This window comes from Delphinapterus leucas, chromosome 16 (assembly GCF_059928025.1).
Source record: "Delphinapterus leucas isolate spDelLeu-1000000601 "Yukka" chromosome 16, BTC_Dleu_Yukka2, whole genome shotgun sequence".
In the NCBI taxonomy this organism is placed as follows: domain Eukaryota; kingdom Metazoa; phylum Chordata; class Mammalia; order Artiodactyla; family Monodontidae; genus Delphinapterus; species Delphinapterus leucas.
Window position 1 is genome coordinate 62,139,145 of NC_143144.1, and position 16,445 is coordinate 62,155,589.

The 16,445-nt window shown below is 55.4% G+C and overlaps 1 protein-coding gene across 21 annotated transcripts in view; it reads right to left on the minus strand.

The window, feature by feature from the left end:
- SH3PXD2A (SH3 and PX domains 2A) overlaps positions 1 to 16,445 on the minus strand; it is a 245,775-nt gene that overhangs the window by 84,588 nt on the left and 144,742 nt on the right. For 17 of the 21 annotated variants that reach the window (XM_089898129.1, XM_089898122.1, XM_089898120.1 and 14 more), the window contains one exon: positions 8,843 to 8,871. The exons of 3 other annotated variants lie outside the window; for them this stretch is intronic. In XM_089898129.1, coding sequence (XP_089754255.1) covers positions 8,843 to 8,871 — 29 coding nt within the window. Of the gene's footprint in view, positions 1 to 8,842; positions 8,872 to 9,345; positions 9,365 to 16,445 lie in introns of those variants that run through there. One more of the 21 variants, XM_089898135.1, reaches the window with a different exon arrangement.

Consider the following 16,445-nt stretch of genomic DNA (forward strand, 5'->3'; position numbering starts at 1 on the left):
AGTCGTGGCACAGACACACACTTTCTCCATCACACTGCTGTCACATTGGCTGGCTGTGGAACAGACAAATCAATCAGCCTCCTTTCACTTCCAATTAGTTGGCTTTGAACTCCAGGGTGACATCAGGCTGAGGACCCAGAGCCACGAAAACAAAAATTATTTAAAAACACCAACCCGGGTGAGATGTGCCAGAACACAATGCCTTCACAAGACACGTTCACTTTTAGCCATCGGAGGGTGCCAGTAATGTCTTGGCCGTGTTCTCTAAGCAGCCTGGGCCTTTCTCCCTGAGGATGGATGGCTCGGGCAGAAAAGAAAGCTTTGCAAAACACTTGCTGGGACTTCCCTGGTGGCGCAGTGGTTAAGAATCCGCCTGCCAATGCAGGGGACATGGGTTCGAGCCCTGGTCTGAGAAGATCCCACGTGCCGCGGAGCAACTAAGCCCGTGCGCCACAACTACTGAGCCTACGCTCTTGAGCCCTTGCGTGGCAACTACTGAGCCTGCAAGCCACAACTACTGAGCCCACATGCCGCAACTACTGAAGACCATGCGTCTAGAGCCCATGATCCGCAACAAGAGAAGCCACAGCAATGAGAAGCCCATGCACCACAACGAAGAGTAGCCCCTGCTCACCTCAACTAGAGAAAGCCTGCGCAGCAACTAAGACCCAATGCAGCCAAAAATAAAGTAAAATAAATTTATAAAAAAAAAAAAAAAGGAAAAGCCTTGCTGATACACTCTCCCAGGTTTCCTTTCCAGACACATCTCCTGCCCTCCCCTTCCCTAGCCCTTCACTTCTGCCAGGCTAGACATCTCTTCTTCCCTCAAACTTCTCAATCACATCCCAGACTCCAAGTCCTTGCTCAGGCCCGGCCCTTCTACCAGGGGCGTCCGCCCACCCCTCTGCTCATCGCAACCCCTTGCATCCTCCAGGACGCATCTTCAGCCCCTCCCATCTTGGCTAGTATACACCCCCCCCCGCCGTCCCTTCTATTTGACTCCCGCTGCTTGTGGATCACAACCCATCCTGCCCTGCATTCATCAATGAATCACTGAGAGCATCCTACTTTCTCAATTGAGCTGTGACCTCTGTGGGGCCAGAGACCGGAGACCAGCAATCGCTTAAGAGAAATGAAAGTCTCCGGGAGAGGCGTGAAGGCTGCTGCCGTCTGCTTTGTCTCTGCCCTTCTCCCTCTGTGGCTGGTGAGCAGAGCAGGCCGGGGGTCAAGAGAGAGCCTGGCCCTGCTCTCTGTCCTACAGAGGCATTCATCCTGTGGGAAGACGAGGGACCAGAGGCTTTACAGACCTGCTCTCTCTGCTTCACCACGGCCCTCCTCACACCTCCACCTCCTTCCAGGGTTTGGTGGGAATGTGATGAGCAGGAAGCCAGGTTCTGCCCAACCCCTCACCTTGGGCAGGTGGCAGGCCCTCTCTTAGTTACTTCCTCTATAAAACGAGGAGGGTAGACTAACTTTTTATAGTAGCCAGAACCTATGGGCAGGTTTTGCTTTAAAACAAATACACCTTATTAAAGACCAAATTCAGACAAAGAGAGATTAAGGGGCTATTAGTCACACCCTGTAAAGGGACCCTTTACCCAATTAAGAATCCCTGGTGACCAATGGGTTCCTTCTAGAAACCACAGTGGGGGGCTCTCTTGGGGAAGTCCCTCTCTCAGTCTGTGGAACCTCCTGCTAGAGGTCTCCAGGGCCCAGTCCTGTTCACCTGTGGATCCCTTGGGTCCTAGCTTAGGAGGGAGCAGACTTCAGTGGAAAGAGGTTTGGATCAGAAGGACCAGATTCGAATCCTGCATCTACCTGGCTAGGTGACCTCGGGCAGGTTCCTGAACCTACCTCTCCTGGTCTTTAAAAGGGGGACAAGACCACCTGCCCAGGTTATTGGGAGGCTGACTGGCAACTATGAGATGGTACACACTCTGCCTTCCCCCTCTGATTGAGAGGAGTCTCTCCTGCAGGAGGGCAAACGCCAAAGCCAGTGGTCCCTTCTGCTGGGGGACCTCCACGGTGGACCTCTGCTAGATATCCACGGTGCTGCCTCCTACTCATAATAGAAGAGGCTTAACCCTTAGTGTTTCCTGCACCAGACACTTCACACGTATTAACACATATTCAAGACTCAAGCAACCTGGTGAAGTGCTATCGTTACACCCATTCCACAGATGAGGAAACTGGGGCACAGGGAAGTTAGGACTTGCCCAAGACCACACAGCTGGCAGAGCTGGGACACAAAACCAGGCATTCTGGCTCCAGAGCCTGTGTTCTTAACTCTACAGAATGTTCTGAGTCTAGGTTCTGTCTCCTCTGGGGCCAGGCCCTGGGCTCAAAGAATGAAAATAATGCTTCAAGCATGTCTTTTTACTCTCAAATCCAAGGTAGGACCAACTTCTCCCCTCCTTTCTGAACCTATCAATACTTAAAATAACAACAATGGCAGCTGCTATCATTGGGAGTTGCTATGCGCTGGGCCCCCTGCTAATTCAATCCTTACCTTTAATAGAGGCAGGCACTATTTTTACCCCTGTTTTCCATATGGGGGCATGAAGGTCAGAGGTTAAGCAGCTGCCAGTCATAGAGCAAACACATGGCAGAGCAGGAGTTCAAACCCTGTCTGATGCCAAAACCTAAACTCTGAACTCCAAGCGGCATGCTTCTCCGCAGTGAAACTACAGTAATGCTGATCTCATTAACTCCATCCAACGATGCAGACTGTATGGTACTAAAATGGAAGCAGGCAGAGCTCACCAAGTTTCCAAGGAAAAGTAAAAAGTAAACAGGATTTCACGAGGAACATCAACACTAGCCCAAAAGAACAAACTTGCAACACTCTTGAGCAACCTCATTTGCATATAAACGAGCTGCAGCTCATCACAGGACTCCTGGGTGGGATGGGGCCTCAGACACAATCCCAGGGCCAGGATGGTCTCACAGGATCCGTGGCCACCTGCGCCCCCTCGTGGTGCAAGTCAGAACTCCCCAGCCACCAGCGCCGGAGCCAGGCAGCTTCTCAGAACTCTGGGCGCCCCAGCCCATCTTTTCAGGTTTGAAGAGAAGCCCCTGCTCTGGGGGGGCCTGCTCCAGCCCACCTCTGAGCTCCCGCAGCAGTGCTCACCGTGGGGGGGGGCGGCCAATCGCAGCTAACAGCAACAGGCTCTTGCTACTGCCAGGCCCGGCACAAAGCCCTCTAACTGCATCGCATCCTTGAACCATCGGCACCTTCCTGCAGGTGGCTGCTACTCCATTTTCATGGGTGTGTCCATCACTTTTATGTGTCACCTTGGCTAGGCTACAATCCCCGGTTATTCAACCACACACTAATCCAGGAATTGCTGGGGAGGTATTCTGCAGGTGGGATCAGGTTCATAATTAGTTGACTTTCAGTGAAATTATACTTGATACTCCGAGGGGTCCTGGGTCCATCAGCTGAAACGCTTTAAAGGCAGAGCTGAGGCCTCCCTGCAGGAGGAATTTCACCTGTGGATGGCAACCCCAGTCGGCTCTTGGGTTTCAGACTTGCCTCACCTGCCCCCAAGCACATCAGCCAGTTCCTTGCCAGAAATCTGATAGCTCCTGCTGGTTCTGTTTCTCTAGTTGAACCTGACTGATACAACAGAACAAGTGAGGTCGCAGAGCTCAGGTGATCTGCCCAAGGTCGTGTGGCTGAGAATGGGAGCCCAGGCAATCTGACATAAACTGCCCCGCACGGCCCACACCCGATCGTGGAAATCCATCTCCCTCCATTGTTGCCAGAGTCCTCACCCTCTCATCACCTGTCTCCTCCCCTTAACCATCTCCACTCACCGGTCAGAAAAATCCTTCTGGGATCTAAGTCAGATTATGTCCCCCTTTCCTGAGAACCCCGTAGGGGCTCTTCATCTCACTCACAGTGAAAGCCAAAACCCTTAAAATGGCTGGCAAGGCCCTACACGGTCTTTGCTGCTGCCGCATCCCCACGACATGGCTGCTCTCCCCTCCTAACACCTTGGCCTCCCTACGTTCCACCCAGCCGCAGACCTCCCACCCCTGGGCCCTTGTACTGGCTGTGCCCTTAGCCTGGACTGCTCTTCCTCAGGTAACCATGCCACTTCCTTGCTTCCCTGTCCAACAGTACATTCTTGTCTGCACAGTTCATCACCCAGAGCGGACTGCAAACCCCTCGAGGGCAGAAAGGCACATTCCTATAACCTCAACACTTTACGTGGTACCGGCATACAGCTGGTGCTCAATAAGGTCAGCTGCAGTATCTGGTCTCCAAACAAGCTGCACTTGGTCCTGCTCCCCCATCTTTGCGCAAGTGCTGTCTCTTGATTAGCAAAGCCCCCGCTCTCCACCCCTAATCAGAAAAACTCCTCCTTTTCCCGGATAATGTTCTTGACTTGAGGCTGCAGCAACCTCTCTTTCCTGACCTGCAGCGTCATTCATGCACCCACGCCTTCTTCTATCCACCCTCCCATTCAACAAGCACCAGGGGACCCTGCTACTGGTGCGAGCCCTGCTGCAAGGTCTCTGCCTTCAAGGTGGTGGGACCCAGATAATGAACAAGAAAACCCACAAGACAGAGTGCGGTTAGTGATGTGCAAGAAGCAGGGAGACCTAAAGGGGCAGCTAGACAGTGGAGGTAGGGGCAGCTTCTCTGAGGTGACAAGCAGAAATCTTAAGGAGCTAGCCATGTGGAAGAATGGGGAACAGTATTCAGGCAGAGGGAACAGCAAATGCAAAGACTGTGTGGAGAGAACGAACCCGAAGTGTTTAAGGAATGGAAGGTAATGGGCACAGCTGAGCAGAGGGCTGGGGTGGGAAGTGGGGACGGGGATGAGGGCAGAGCCTGGGGCAGGGTGGCAGGCAGGGGCCAAAGCACACACGGCTCTGCAAGCCCGGGATAAGGAGTTTTTCTGGGTGGGATGGGAAATCTTGGAATTTAGGCAGAAAAGCACATTATTTGATCCATGTGTGGAAGAGCTCACTCTAGCTGCGGTGTGGAGGGGCTGGGGTGGGAGCAGACAGGCTGAGGAGGAAGCTGGGGTCCTCCTGAGAGACGAAGGGAGCTTCCAACAGGTGTGACGGTGGAGGTGGGAGAAGGGGGTGGATCTGGAGGTCAGGTGGGCAAGTGAGAGGAAGGGAGAAGTCAGGGATGACCTCTCCGATGCTGGGCTTGAGCAACAGGGTGGATGGAGCGAGAAGGAAGATGCGGGAAGGAGCAGGTTCTGTGGAGCGAAGGAGCAGAAATAAATTTGAGGCTACACTGTCTTTGGGGTCTCAAGGTCACCAGTCCTGCCTCCTCTGTGAGGCTGTCAGCCGCCTGAGAACTTTCTTCCTGTTGACTCCACCCTCCCCAGGCCTGCCTTGTAGTCCTGGCTCTGTGCTCAATAGGAGATCCCTCCAAGAGATCCTCCAAGGATGAGCTGGGGCTTCGAGGACTAAAATGTGACAAGAAATGACCAGGGAACAAGCATTCATGTTCTCCACGCAAACATCCCTGACTGGAGCGACCTTGGGAAGCTTCACACGCTTCATCACAGAGCAGAGTGAAGCCCAAAGTATGAACTCAAACCCTCACTTTGCCACAGACTCCGGGCAGCCACCCTCGGAGACACAGCTTCTCATTTGTGAAATGCGAATCCTACCAGCCACCATGCAACATGGCTCTGGGCAGCAAATTAAGAAATATATGTAAAGTTGCCAGCACATAGTAGATGCTCACTAAATAATAACAGTAGCTAGCACTTTGGGAGAACTGTCCAGTTCTCACTGTAGGCAGTGGTCCAAGCACACTTACATATAGAAGTTTATGTAATTTCATTATAACCATATAAGGTGTGTATTGATCAGGGTTCTCCAGAGAAACAGAACAGAATATTGAGAGAGAGAGAGCAAGAGAGAGCGAGCGAGCGAGTGAGGGAGGGAGGGAGGGAGAGACAGAGAGAGGAACTGGCTCACGTGACTGGGGGGGCTTGGTGAGCCCACAGCCTGACGGCGTAGACTGACAGGCTGGAGACGCAAGGAAGAGTTGCAGTTCAAGTCCAAATGTGCTGGCAGAATTCCTTCTTGCTTGGGGGAGGTCAGTCTTTCTCTTAAGGTCTTCAACTGTTTGGATGAGGCCAACCCACATTAGGGAGGGTAATCTGCTTTACTCAAAGTCCACTGATTTAAAAGTGAATCTCATTCAAAAACAAACGCCTTCACAGACACATCCAGAAAAATGCTTGACAAAATATCTGGGCACAGCCAAGTCGACACATAAAATTAACCTTACCAGATGGATAAGAATATTATCCCCAATTTACAGAAGGGAGGACAGGGTCGGAGAGGGTAGGAAGTCTGCCCAAGGTCTGAAAAGCCAGACTCTGAACTCCTGCAGTCTGGCTCCAGACCTGGCACTTTTAACCATGACACTAAGTGGCCATTATCACAAGCACCGTAAATTAAATTTTTCCATCCATCCCTTTCCTGGCTGGAGAGTGGAAGGCAGAGAAACCAGGGGAGCTTTCCCTGGGTGGGGCCCTGTCTTGCTTAGGAAGCAGCACAGAACCTGAGCCTTAGAGATTGAGGGTAGGGCAGCTGGGAGGTTATGAGGCCCAGCCCTTGACTTTATAGCTGGAAACTGAGGCCTAGAGTAGAGAAGGGACTCACCCAGGGTCCCAGGGCTTCAGAAGGTAATGCTGACGACAATAAACTGACACTTCTACAGCAGTTATTGGGTCCTACGGACTTTTCCACATTAACTTATTGAATCTTCTACATGTGAGGTAGAGACCATCATTATCTGTGTTTTTTTTAGGAAGAGAAAACCGAGGCAGAGAGGTTATGAAAATTGCCTGAGGTCACACAGAGCCAGAATCTGAGCCCAGCGCTTCCCTGGTGGTACAGTGGTTAAGAATCTGCCTGCCAATGCAGGGGGCACGGGTTCGAGCCCTGGTCCGGGAAGATCCCACGTGCCGTGGGGCAACTAAGCCCATGTGCCACAACTACTGAGCCTGTGCTCTAGAGCCCGCAAGCCACAACTACTGAGACTGTGCGCCACAACTACTGAAGCCGGCGCGCCTAGAGCCCGTGCTCCGCAACAAGAGAAGCCACTGTAATGAGAAGCCCGCGCACCACAAGGAAGAGTAGCCCCCCTCGCTGCAACGAGAGAAAGCCCGCGTGCAGCAGCGAAGACCCAACGCAGCCAAAAATAAATAAATTTATAAAAAAAGAATCTGAGCCCAGGCTCAACCAGCCACTACACCTCTGAGACCCAGGGCAAGTTTCTTGGGGAGAGCGGTGTGACAGAACGCAATCCCATGTTTGCCCCTCCTTCCAGGTTCCCCCATCTATGGCTCGGGCTGCAAGTGACAGCTGAGGAGATGCTGCACTTCCTCAAGTTCATGAGGCAGCCTCACCCCCTGTTCATGGAGGAAATGCTGTTCTGCACCAGGGGCGGGCATACCTGAAGCACCCCTCCCCAGGTGACAGGCATGTGTGCACACGCAGTCTCATCCCACAGCTAGACACAAACACACACCAACCCACAACTGGATACATCCTAACACACTGGCACACACACACCCAAACAAGTAAACATACCCTCAAGAGCACACAACTATGAAGCCCCACATGAACACACACAACCCCCTGTACACACATGTTCCCCCCATATGTAAGCCAGGACACATCTTTCCTCATCCCAGTGAATATATAAGCAAGCACTTATACACACAAAACATACGGACCCACACTCAGAAACGCACCATGCAATCGCAACTATTCCAATTCACAGCCCATCCATCACACACAGGCACACAGACCTCTTCTGATCCACAGTTCAAAGCACCTGGACACAAGTATCTCCCTACAACGTGAGCCATTAATGTAAGCCAGGTGTTCATACACACTTCCCACATCCCCAAGGCCAGAGCCCCAGATGGTTGCGCACCCCCATAACTCACCACCCCCATAAATACGGACAACACACAAGCCCACACAGATCGCTGCATTCCCTTCCCCGCCCCAACTCCCAGTACACACGGCCCTAAGTACAAGGGGCCACCCTCTCCCAATTAACTGCACCCCGCCCACGTGCTGGCATTCGCCTAGTCCCTCCTCCCCCACCCAGAGAGAATCCTCCTCTGACCCCAGCCGACTGCGCCCAGCACACAGCGTCCAGCGTCCAAGGACCTGCCCCGACGCTCCCCGTCTCCACCCGCTTCGCAAACTCGGAGTGAGCCCAGCACCTGCTGGGCCGATGCCAGGGTGGGTCGGTGGCCTCCCATCGGGCAGAGCCTCCACCCCGGCACGGTGGAGAACGCGCTCAGAGTTGGGGAAGGAGGGGAAGGTCTGCGCTGCAGCCGTTAAAAACCCAGTCTCTGCAGCACGACTCCCCTCCCTTCCCCTCCGCCCCTTTTCGGTGCTGGATCTCACCTTCCCACGGCGAAAACCCAGCCTCTCGTTTCTATTAACCCTTCCATCGCTGCCGCACCGCGGGAAGGACCGAGGGAGAAACCACAGCGGTGCCCAGGAGTTGGCCCCGCAGGCCCAGGAGGAGGATCCGGCTGCACACGTCGCGGGGGCTTAGGCCCTTCACAGGCATCCCCACACTCCCCATGCACCCGCTCCCACTCCCACCGGGAGAGCCCGAGGGGCGCGGTGCGAGGAGGAGGCGCGAGTACCAGAGGTCTTAGGGGGCGTGGACTGAGGAGGGGGGCAACCACAGGGAGTACCCTGGCCCACAGGACCACAGGGCAGGCGGGCGAGAACAAGCCCCAGAAAGTCCTCCGCAGGGTCGGAGCGGCGCGTGCACGAAGCGGGAGGGGAGGCTGGAGGGAAGAACGCCCGGAGGCTCCCTTACCTGATTTCCTCTTGGAACTGCCATAGTCCCTGAAAAAGAAGCAACAACAGACAGACATGGTTAGGGTCGTGCGGAGGCGCGCGGCCGCTGGGCTGCAGGGCTGCGGCTGCCGGGCACCCACGGGCCGGATGCTCATGTGATGCCGGCGGCCGGCGAGCCGCGCGCTCCGCAGCCGCACGCACTGCGCGCCGCGCCTGCCCGCGGGTCCCAGCCAGCCCGGCCTCCAGGCGCGGTCCGCCTGCCCCTCCACGCCCCTCCCCGCCGCCCGCAGCGAGCACCCCTGCCCCGCCCCGGCCCAACTGGATGGGCTCGGTGGGCCGCTCGTGTCCTTTCCCAGGCACCTTCCCCCGTCCGTCCTCCGATGGGGGAGGGTGAGGCACGTTTCCACCCACTTCGTTAATAGGGAAACTGAGGCCCCGGGGGTGGTCGCTAGAACCCAGGTCCTGCCCCGCGCCGGGAGCCCGCTCCCCTCCCCTGCAGCGCTTCCCCTCCCAGTTGTTTACATTGCTTGCTCTTGCTCACTCAGCCTTTAAAGTCACGACTGAAATGTCACCTCCTCAACCTGTCTTTCCCGACATCCTCCCTCTGCTGGCCTCTGCGTAATTACAGATTTGTGTGACCCTTTGATTAAAGTCTGCCCCCATCCTAGACCCAAGGCTCCCTGAGGTCACACTGTGGCTTGTTCCCTCCCACTGCATCCCTTGGCCTGGCATAAGTGATGGATAAATAGGGGCTGTAGGTTGAATGTTGACCAGAAAAGCTCAGGCTGGGAACCTGGGATTCAGTAGAGGTGAGGCAGAGTATACTGCATGGACAGGAACAAAGGTTGAGCTTCTAAGTGAGCACTGGATTCAAATCCTGTCACTGACAATAACTGTTTGGTGTCCTGAGGCACTCGACAGCTTTACGTGCCCTGAGCTGCCCCAGCCTGAGCCTTCCTTGCCCTGCATCAAGGATTTAACCCAGACTCAGCAGCAAGCTACTTCCCAAGTCCTGCCCCCACTGCCCTTGGCCCCTCCCAGCACCCCTTCATCCGCCAATCCTCAGGGGAGCCTCTACGACGCTGGAGGTCTGTTAAGTGCTCAGGTGGGGCTGGCTGGTGATCAATGTGGAGACTAGAGGAAATGCCTTCCGTTTCCCCTGGGATCAAAGAAAATATGCCAACCGGCCAGCTAGGTCTGCCAGCTGGAAAGAGGGGGTCTCTTGGAGGAAAGGGCAGCAGGTTCACAGGGAAGGGAGTCACCCTCATGGACACTCACCGAGATTCCCATCCTATGAATCTGGGGGGTGGCCTGGGCTTTGGAGGCATTTGTTAAGCTCCAAGGTGATCTGCCTCCACAGCCAAGGATGAGGGGATCCCCCTCTCCGAGGCTTCTGTTTCCCAAACTTTGGACACAGAAACCAGTGAGTCGGAATGCTGGGGCTGAGGCCCGGAACACGCATTTCTGATACCTTCCCCTTACCAGCCGCCCTGTTTGAGAACCTCCTTGGTATTTCAAGCCTCTATCAATCCTCACATCCTCACTATGGAGGTCCTATCATCCCCATTTTGCGGATGAGGAAACAGAGGTTCAGCCACTGCCCAAGGTCATCCAAGCTGGGCAAGGGCTGTGGTTCATAAGCCCACCTGCCCGAATGATACTGTAACAAGGATGGGGGGAAAGGGGAACCTGTTGAATCTGTTGCCTCCAAAAGGCAGGTGGGAGAGTTCCCATCTGCCCCCATCCTCGATCTGGCAGTCCAGGAAAGCCTGAGCCAGGGTCACCTCCCTGGGGCAGAAGGGAGACGGGGAGAGACTGTCCGGAGTGCCTGGCTGTGCCGGTTGAAGCTCTACTGTGGGAAGAATTCCCAGTGAGGAGGAGAACATTGTACGGAGGCTATGTCCTGCCTAGCAGACTTGCATCTCCCAAGGAGAGAATTTGTTCCCCAGGCTTTTTTGCAGAGTGGGGCCTGGGGAAGGGCAGAGAGTGGAGGGCAAGGGGGAACTGCCCTCCCCTGCCCCACCATTTTCCTTCTGGTCTTGCAGGAGAAGCCTCTGGGCCGGGGACCACAATGGCTCACTGCCCAGCCCCTGGCTGCCAGCAGTCCAGACGGGGGGTGGCTTCCTCGCCATCTTCTCCCCGTTTGTGCAGCTGCAGCTGCCCAGGATTCTCTTTGAGCTTGTCAACAGCCCCAGAGCGGAGATGGGCAGGTCATTACCGTGTGACAGGGAAGCCCGCTAAGGCTCAGGAGTAGGCGAGGGACATAGTTCACAGGGGCCGAGGGCCTGCTCTGTGCCAGGCCCCGTCAGCGACTCTCGACCTGGTCATTCAACAGGTTCACCTGGAGAGCCAGTTACAAATTCAGACGTGGGGCCCCATCGCGACCTGACCTAACACAGTGTCTGCATCTACCCGCTGGGGGTCCCGAGGCTGGGCCAGTGTTGGCTGAGAGCCTGGGGTCCAGCAGAGTCTCTGCCCAGTCACTACAACCCTGACAGGTAGGCAGGAGTTGTACCAAGGGGCACTGCAGTCACTGTACCATAATCTCCAGCAGGACCCCAGCCACGCCTAAGAAACATTTCCGCTCGGTGAGCACAATGAGCTTCCAGACAAATGTCCTGGCCGGCCTCTTCTTCAACCAGAGCGCGAGCCCTTCCCACCAAGGGCTTCTGGATCCTGTGGTCTCCTTGTTTTGCAGGTGAGGACAGCAAAGCTTAGAGAAGCTAGACAACCTGTTCAAGGTCACACAGTGAGTAGGTGAGGCTGCGATTGGGTGGCCGAGGACCTGGGCCTTGCTCTGGGGGTCAAGACCAAACCCCAAATGCTGCCACCCAGTGGGTGCAGGGGAGGGAGGGCAACGCAAGGCCCTGGGGGCCTGAGAAGCACATGGGTTAATGGAGTGGAGGCTGAGGCCCTGGCAGGGAGGAGGTACCAGGCTGGGACTGGGTGGTCGGAATGGCAGGCATAGCATCCGGCCTCCAGCCCGAGCAGGCGCGGCCCTAATAGGAAACCTCCTGTAGGTTTCCGTTGGGCACCTTTTAGCAAAGCCATTGCGTATTTTTAGCCGCTGAGTATGAGAAGCAGCTTAGGTATCCAGTGGCTGGGACTCCCCCATCCCTCACATACCAGGGCATGGTGAGGGGGAAAGGCAGGGCTCTCCCTTCTGGCATGCCCACCTCCTGCTGCCCTGCAATCAGTCCTGGCCTGGGCAGGACAGCAGGCCGTCTGTCAGAGTCCAGGTCCTGAACCACTCAAGACCCCCTTCCCGCCTCCCCTCCTTGCTCAGCTCTTGCCTGGAGGTGGCGCTGACAGCCCCTATACCGCTGGGGGTTCCACTCCTGGTAGGTCACGGTGTAGCCTGCTTTCGACTGGCTGCAGCAATCACTATCTCCCAGGGAGTCACAGGAAGGAGAAGGGAGGGGGCGAGGGCTAGCGTCTCCCTCTAGTGCTACCAGAAGCTAATGTAATCGGAAAGGCCTCCCAGGCTGTCCTGACACAGCTCCATCGGGCCACTCAGCCTTCTCTGCAACTGGTCCAGGGGTGACCAAGACCACAGTGACCAACCATCCTGGGCAAACTGGGACATGGGACGTTCAGGGCTCGAACTGGGAAGGTTGCAGACAAACCAGGATAGTTGGTCACCAGATGGTCCACAGGTCAGGCCTGGCTGGGGGAAAGGGACGGGGTTCCTCCAACCCAGCATCACACCCTTCCCCCATTTAAATAGGGACTCCTGAGGCCTCCCCCGCCCCCACGTGATATAAACAGTTCATCTCTTGGCCCTTCCTCTTAGGGTGGTGCGGCCTGCGGGGTGAGGACAGGCGCTGGAAGCAGACAGCCTCTGCTCCTTGCCAGCTGGGTGGTCATCCCGAGCTACTCCCTTTACCTCTCGAGCCTCTATTTCCCTGTCTGCAGAAAGAGGATAATAACTCTGCCAACCCATCAGGATTTGGGGAAGATGAAACATACGGCACTCATAAAGGGGGTTCACATAGTGCCCAGCACAGAAAATGCTATAGAAATTATTATTCTTTCACGCCTGGACCAGACCCCATCTCTGTTGTTACCCAAATGCCAAAGGCCCGTTTGAACTCGGACCCTGCAGAACCCCCTAAAACCAAAGGAAGGGGCTTCTTCTTAAGGACCCCGCCATGCTGCTGGCAGCAGAATGCCACACAGGGGCAAGTCCAGCCCCCCTATGCAGAGTTTTGGGCTTTCAGACACCAACCCAGCATTGGTCTCTGTCTAGTGCCGTCCACCTAGGGAAAGCCTGTTGTGCACACGATGTTAGAACAGGGCTCATCTGGAAACAATCATGTTTTCAGGGTGACACTGACCCACAGGAACTGGCAAGCTCTGGACTCATTTATTGGGATTCGTTTAACCTCCAAGGAGTGGCAAATGCTCAGAGCCCCGAACCAAGAGATGTTCATGCTAATGGCACCCAAAAAGGTCAGCTTCCCTTTTCTTTTCTCTTCTTTTTAATTTTTTTTCCCTTTCTTTTCTCTTGGTGAGACATGCTGTGCTCCTTCCCCGGACATTCCAGCGAAGGGGCTGGTGCTGGAGACAGAAAAGAGGGAGAGGCTGCAGGGAGGGGGCAGGAAAGGCATTTAACAGTTCCTGTGTCTGGACCACCTGTTTTTACACGTGCTTCCCCTCCCTCTGCCCTTTCTTGAACAGACATTTGCCCTTCAGTGCTCTGAAGTAGGCAGAGGTGGTGTTAACCCATTTTATGGATGAGGGGACTGAGGTCCTGAGGGCTTAAGTGGCTTGCCCAGGCCTGGGCCTCCTGACTCAGAGGGCTCCCCACGCAGAGGTCCACCAGGGAATGGGCTGCAAGGAGAGGACGCACAGGCCGGAGAAGCAGGCTCTCACTGGGGAAAGGAGGTGGCATCCTGCTGGTCATGGGCTCCCGGAGTGAGAGGAAAGCCAGGAAGACCCCCTGAGGCAGGGGAGAGACCAGGAAAGGAAGCCCAGTCTGGCCGGGCTGCTCTGTGGAAGGAGGCTGAGTCCCCACCAGGTGGAATTCTGAGTGATACAGGGCCATGCCCTCCACTGCCTGCCGTCCCTCTCCCCTGCACTGTCATTCCCATCAGTGAGTGTCCTGGCAGAAGAGGACAGGCACGCACTGCCAGCTTGATGTTCTCACCCTCCTGTCTGCTGGCTGACATTGGCTGCTTGGCCCGGGATGCCTGTCTGCAGGGCTGCGGCCGCTGGGAACCGCGGGTTGCCAGATGGCTGTGGGTGACCTTGAGAGCCAAGTGGTCTTGGGGACGTGGGCGGTACCTAAAATATGGGGTCTGGGAGTGATGGTATGCAACCTTGTCCAGGAGAGTGATGTGGAGCCCTTCACATAGTGATGTAGTGATGGTTTTGACTGCTGTTATCAACCAATAAGCACTTTCTAGCTCTTGCTGGAGGCTGCCTCGTGAGGGCCTGTGCAGGCATGGGAGAAATATGTGACATGCAGAAGGCCTGCAAGTTTGGGGTTAAATTAGGGGATGAAACTACATAGCACAGTGAGAAAGGTAACATTCTGAGATAATCTATGCTGAGAGTCACAGGAGACGTTACACTCCAGGTGCAGAGAAGAGAGAGATCCCAGGGCTGTAGGACATGCAAGGTGGCTTCCTAGAGGAGGAAGCCTTGAGCTGAGCCTTGAAGGATCAGAGGGGTTTGGGTCCATGGAGAGGGTAGAGAGGGGAAAGTTCTAGAAGCAGGAACAAGTAACTCCAAAGAGGAGGAGTTGAACTACTGGGGAGCATTGGTGAGCAGAGGGACAGGCAGGGAAAGGCCAGGCTGGGGGAGGGGAGGGGGGAAGGGGAGGGCTTTGATGTCCTGCTGTGAAATCTGGAGGTTTTCAGAATTAGGGAGTGATGGGGTCAGAGCCTGGCTGGAGAAAGGTTTTTTGTTAAGAGGTGAGATGGACAGCCGGGGGGCAGGGCAGGAGAGAGGCTGTGACAGCTCTGAGCCTGAAATGTCAACAGAGCCACCAGGGTTCTGGGCCTGGCTCTGCCCCTCAGCGGCCGGTGGACCTGCGCAAGTCACTTCAAACTAGTGCTTTCTGAATGCCAGGTTGTGACCCATTAGTGAGTTCTGAAATCACCTTGGTGGGTTCCAACAAGCATCTTTAACAGGTAGAAGGAACAAAATGATGGAGTCACCCATGGTTAAGTTTAAATCCTGTTTCGCGAAACTTGGGTTTCTGATGTCTACCTGCTTGTCTACCTGTCTGTCTGTATTGGGTTGTGATGTGAAACTTCTCACCATGGCAGCAAAAGGTTTAGAAACACCAACAAACTCTCGAGCCCTCAGTTTCCCCATCCCTATAAGGGGGCCCCTCTGAGTGTCCCCACAGGCTGTTCACTCTCTGTGAAACCAAAACTGAGACAGCCTGTCGCTCCAGAAGCCGAGCAGGGAGGCTCTGAGGGCAGGGGCTTCCAGTGGGCTGAGGGCGGGAGAATCTGGAGCAGTTTTCCACCCCCCTTAGCCCCTAGCTGGGTTTTCGTTCTGGCTTTTGAGAGCCTTTGCACGGAATGGTCTCAAGGGGCAGCAGCCCCTAGGGAAGACAGACAGAGGGGGCATGAATCTGTTCCTTGCCCCCATCTGTGCCCTGATCTAAATTGTGGCACTGAGGGCCCTTGTGTCCAACAAGAATCCGTCCTTTCTCCGCAGGGGCTGTTTTCTCCAGGGTTCTGAGAATGGGCCCCATTGTGACCATGTGGACAGTCCAGAGAGGCCGGAATTCCTGCCCCGGGGCGAAAAAGCTGAATTCCTGGGGAGGAAAGAGTTTCCTCCCGCCTCCTGCGCACCCCCGAAGCTGTGTCCCAGAGAGGCCCGAGCCAGGGTGATCACAGACCCAGAAACCTCCCAGGCCTCGTGCTGGTCTCCTGAACATCCCAGAGGGGCTCTGCTGCTGCTCCATCCGCAGCAAAAGGACAAAGCTCCGTCTGTCTGTCTGTCTCCTCACCATGGCTGGACTCAGCACTATGGCAAAGGTCCTGAGCGTGTCTCCAGCCCGGGGGTGGCTCCACCGCGTCCAGGCCTCCAGCAGAGGGTTAAGAGTGTGAGCGGGGTGGAGCCTGCTTCAGCCACTTACCACTTTGTGACAGAGGCAAGTTTCTTAACCTCTCTGTACCTTCATTTGTCAAAGGGATAAAATTAGTTCCTACCTTTGCTGTTGTTGTGGGGTTTACCTGGGATAATGCGCGAAGCTCTTAGAATGGCATCGGGCACGTGGAGAGGCTCCCTGCCCAACAGCCTGGGTTCCCAAGAGGGGCTAGATTTGGAGCGTGGACGGCGGCCAGAGTGGGGGCAGTGTTGACTGGCCCCTCACCAGCATGGCTTCATAAAACCCTGGCTCTCTCGCTCGGGGTGCCAGCTCAGGCCTGGGTTCCCACCTGTGTGTTCCAAGGCATCCCACCCAGATGTGGCTGACAAGCAGTCCAGGGAGGAGAGGGAAGATGGGGAACTGTGGAAAGGGGAGTGACAAAGTGCCGTGATGGGGTTCCACCGTGAAATCCCTGGAGAGAAGGGCAAGGAGGGTGTTCCAGGTTTGGAGGCCTTCCCTGTCTCTCTCCAAGTGCATTTGTCTGTCCGTCCGTCCATGCATCCATGCATCC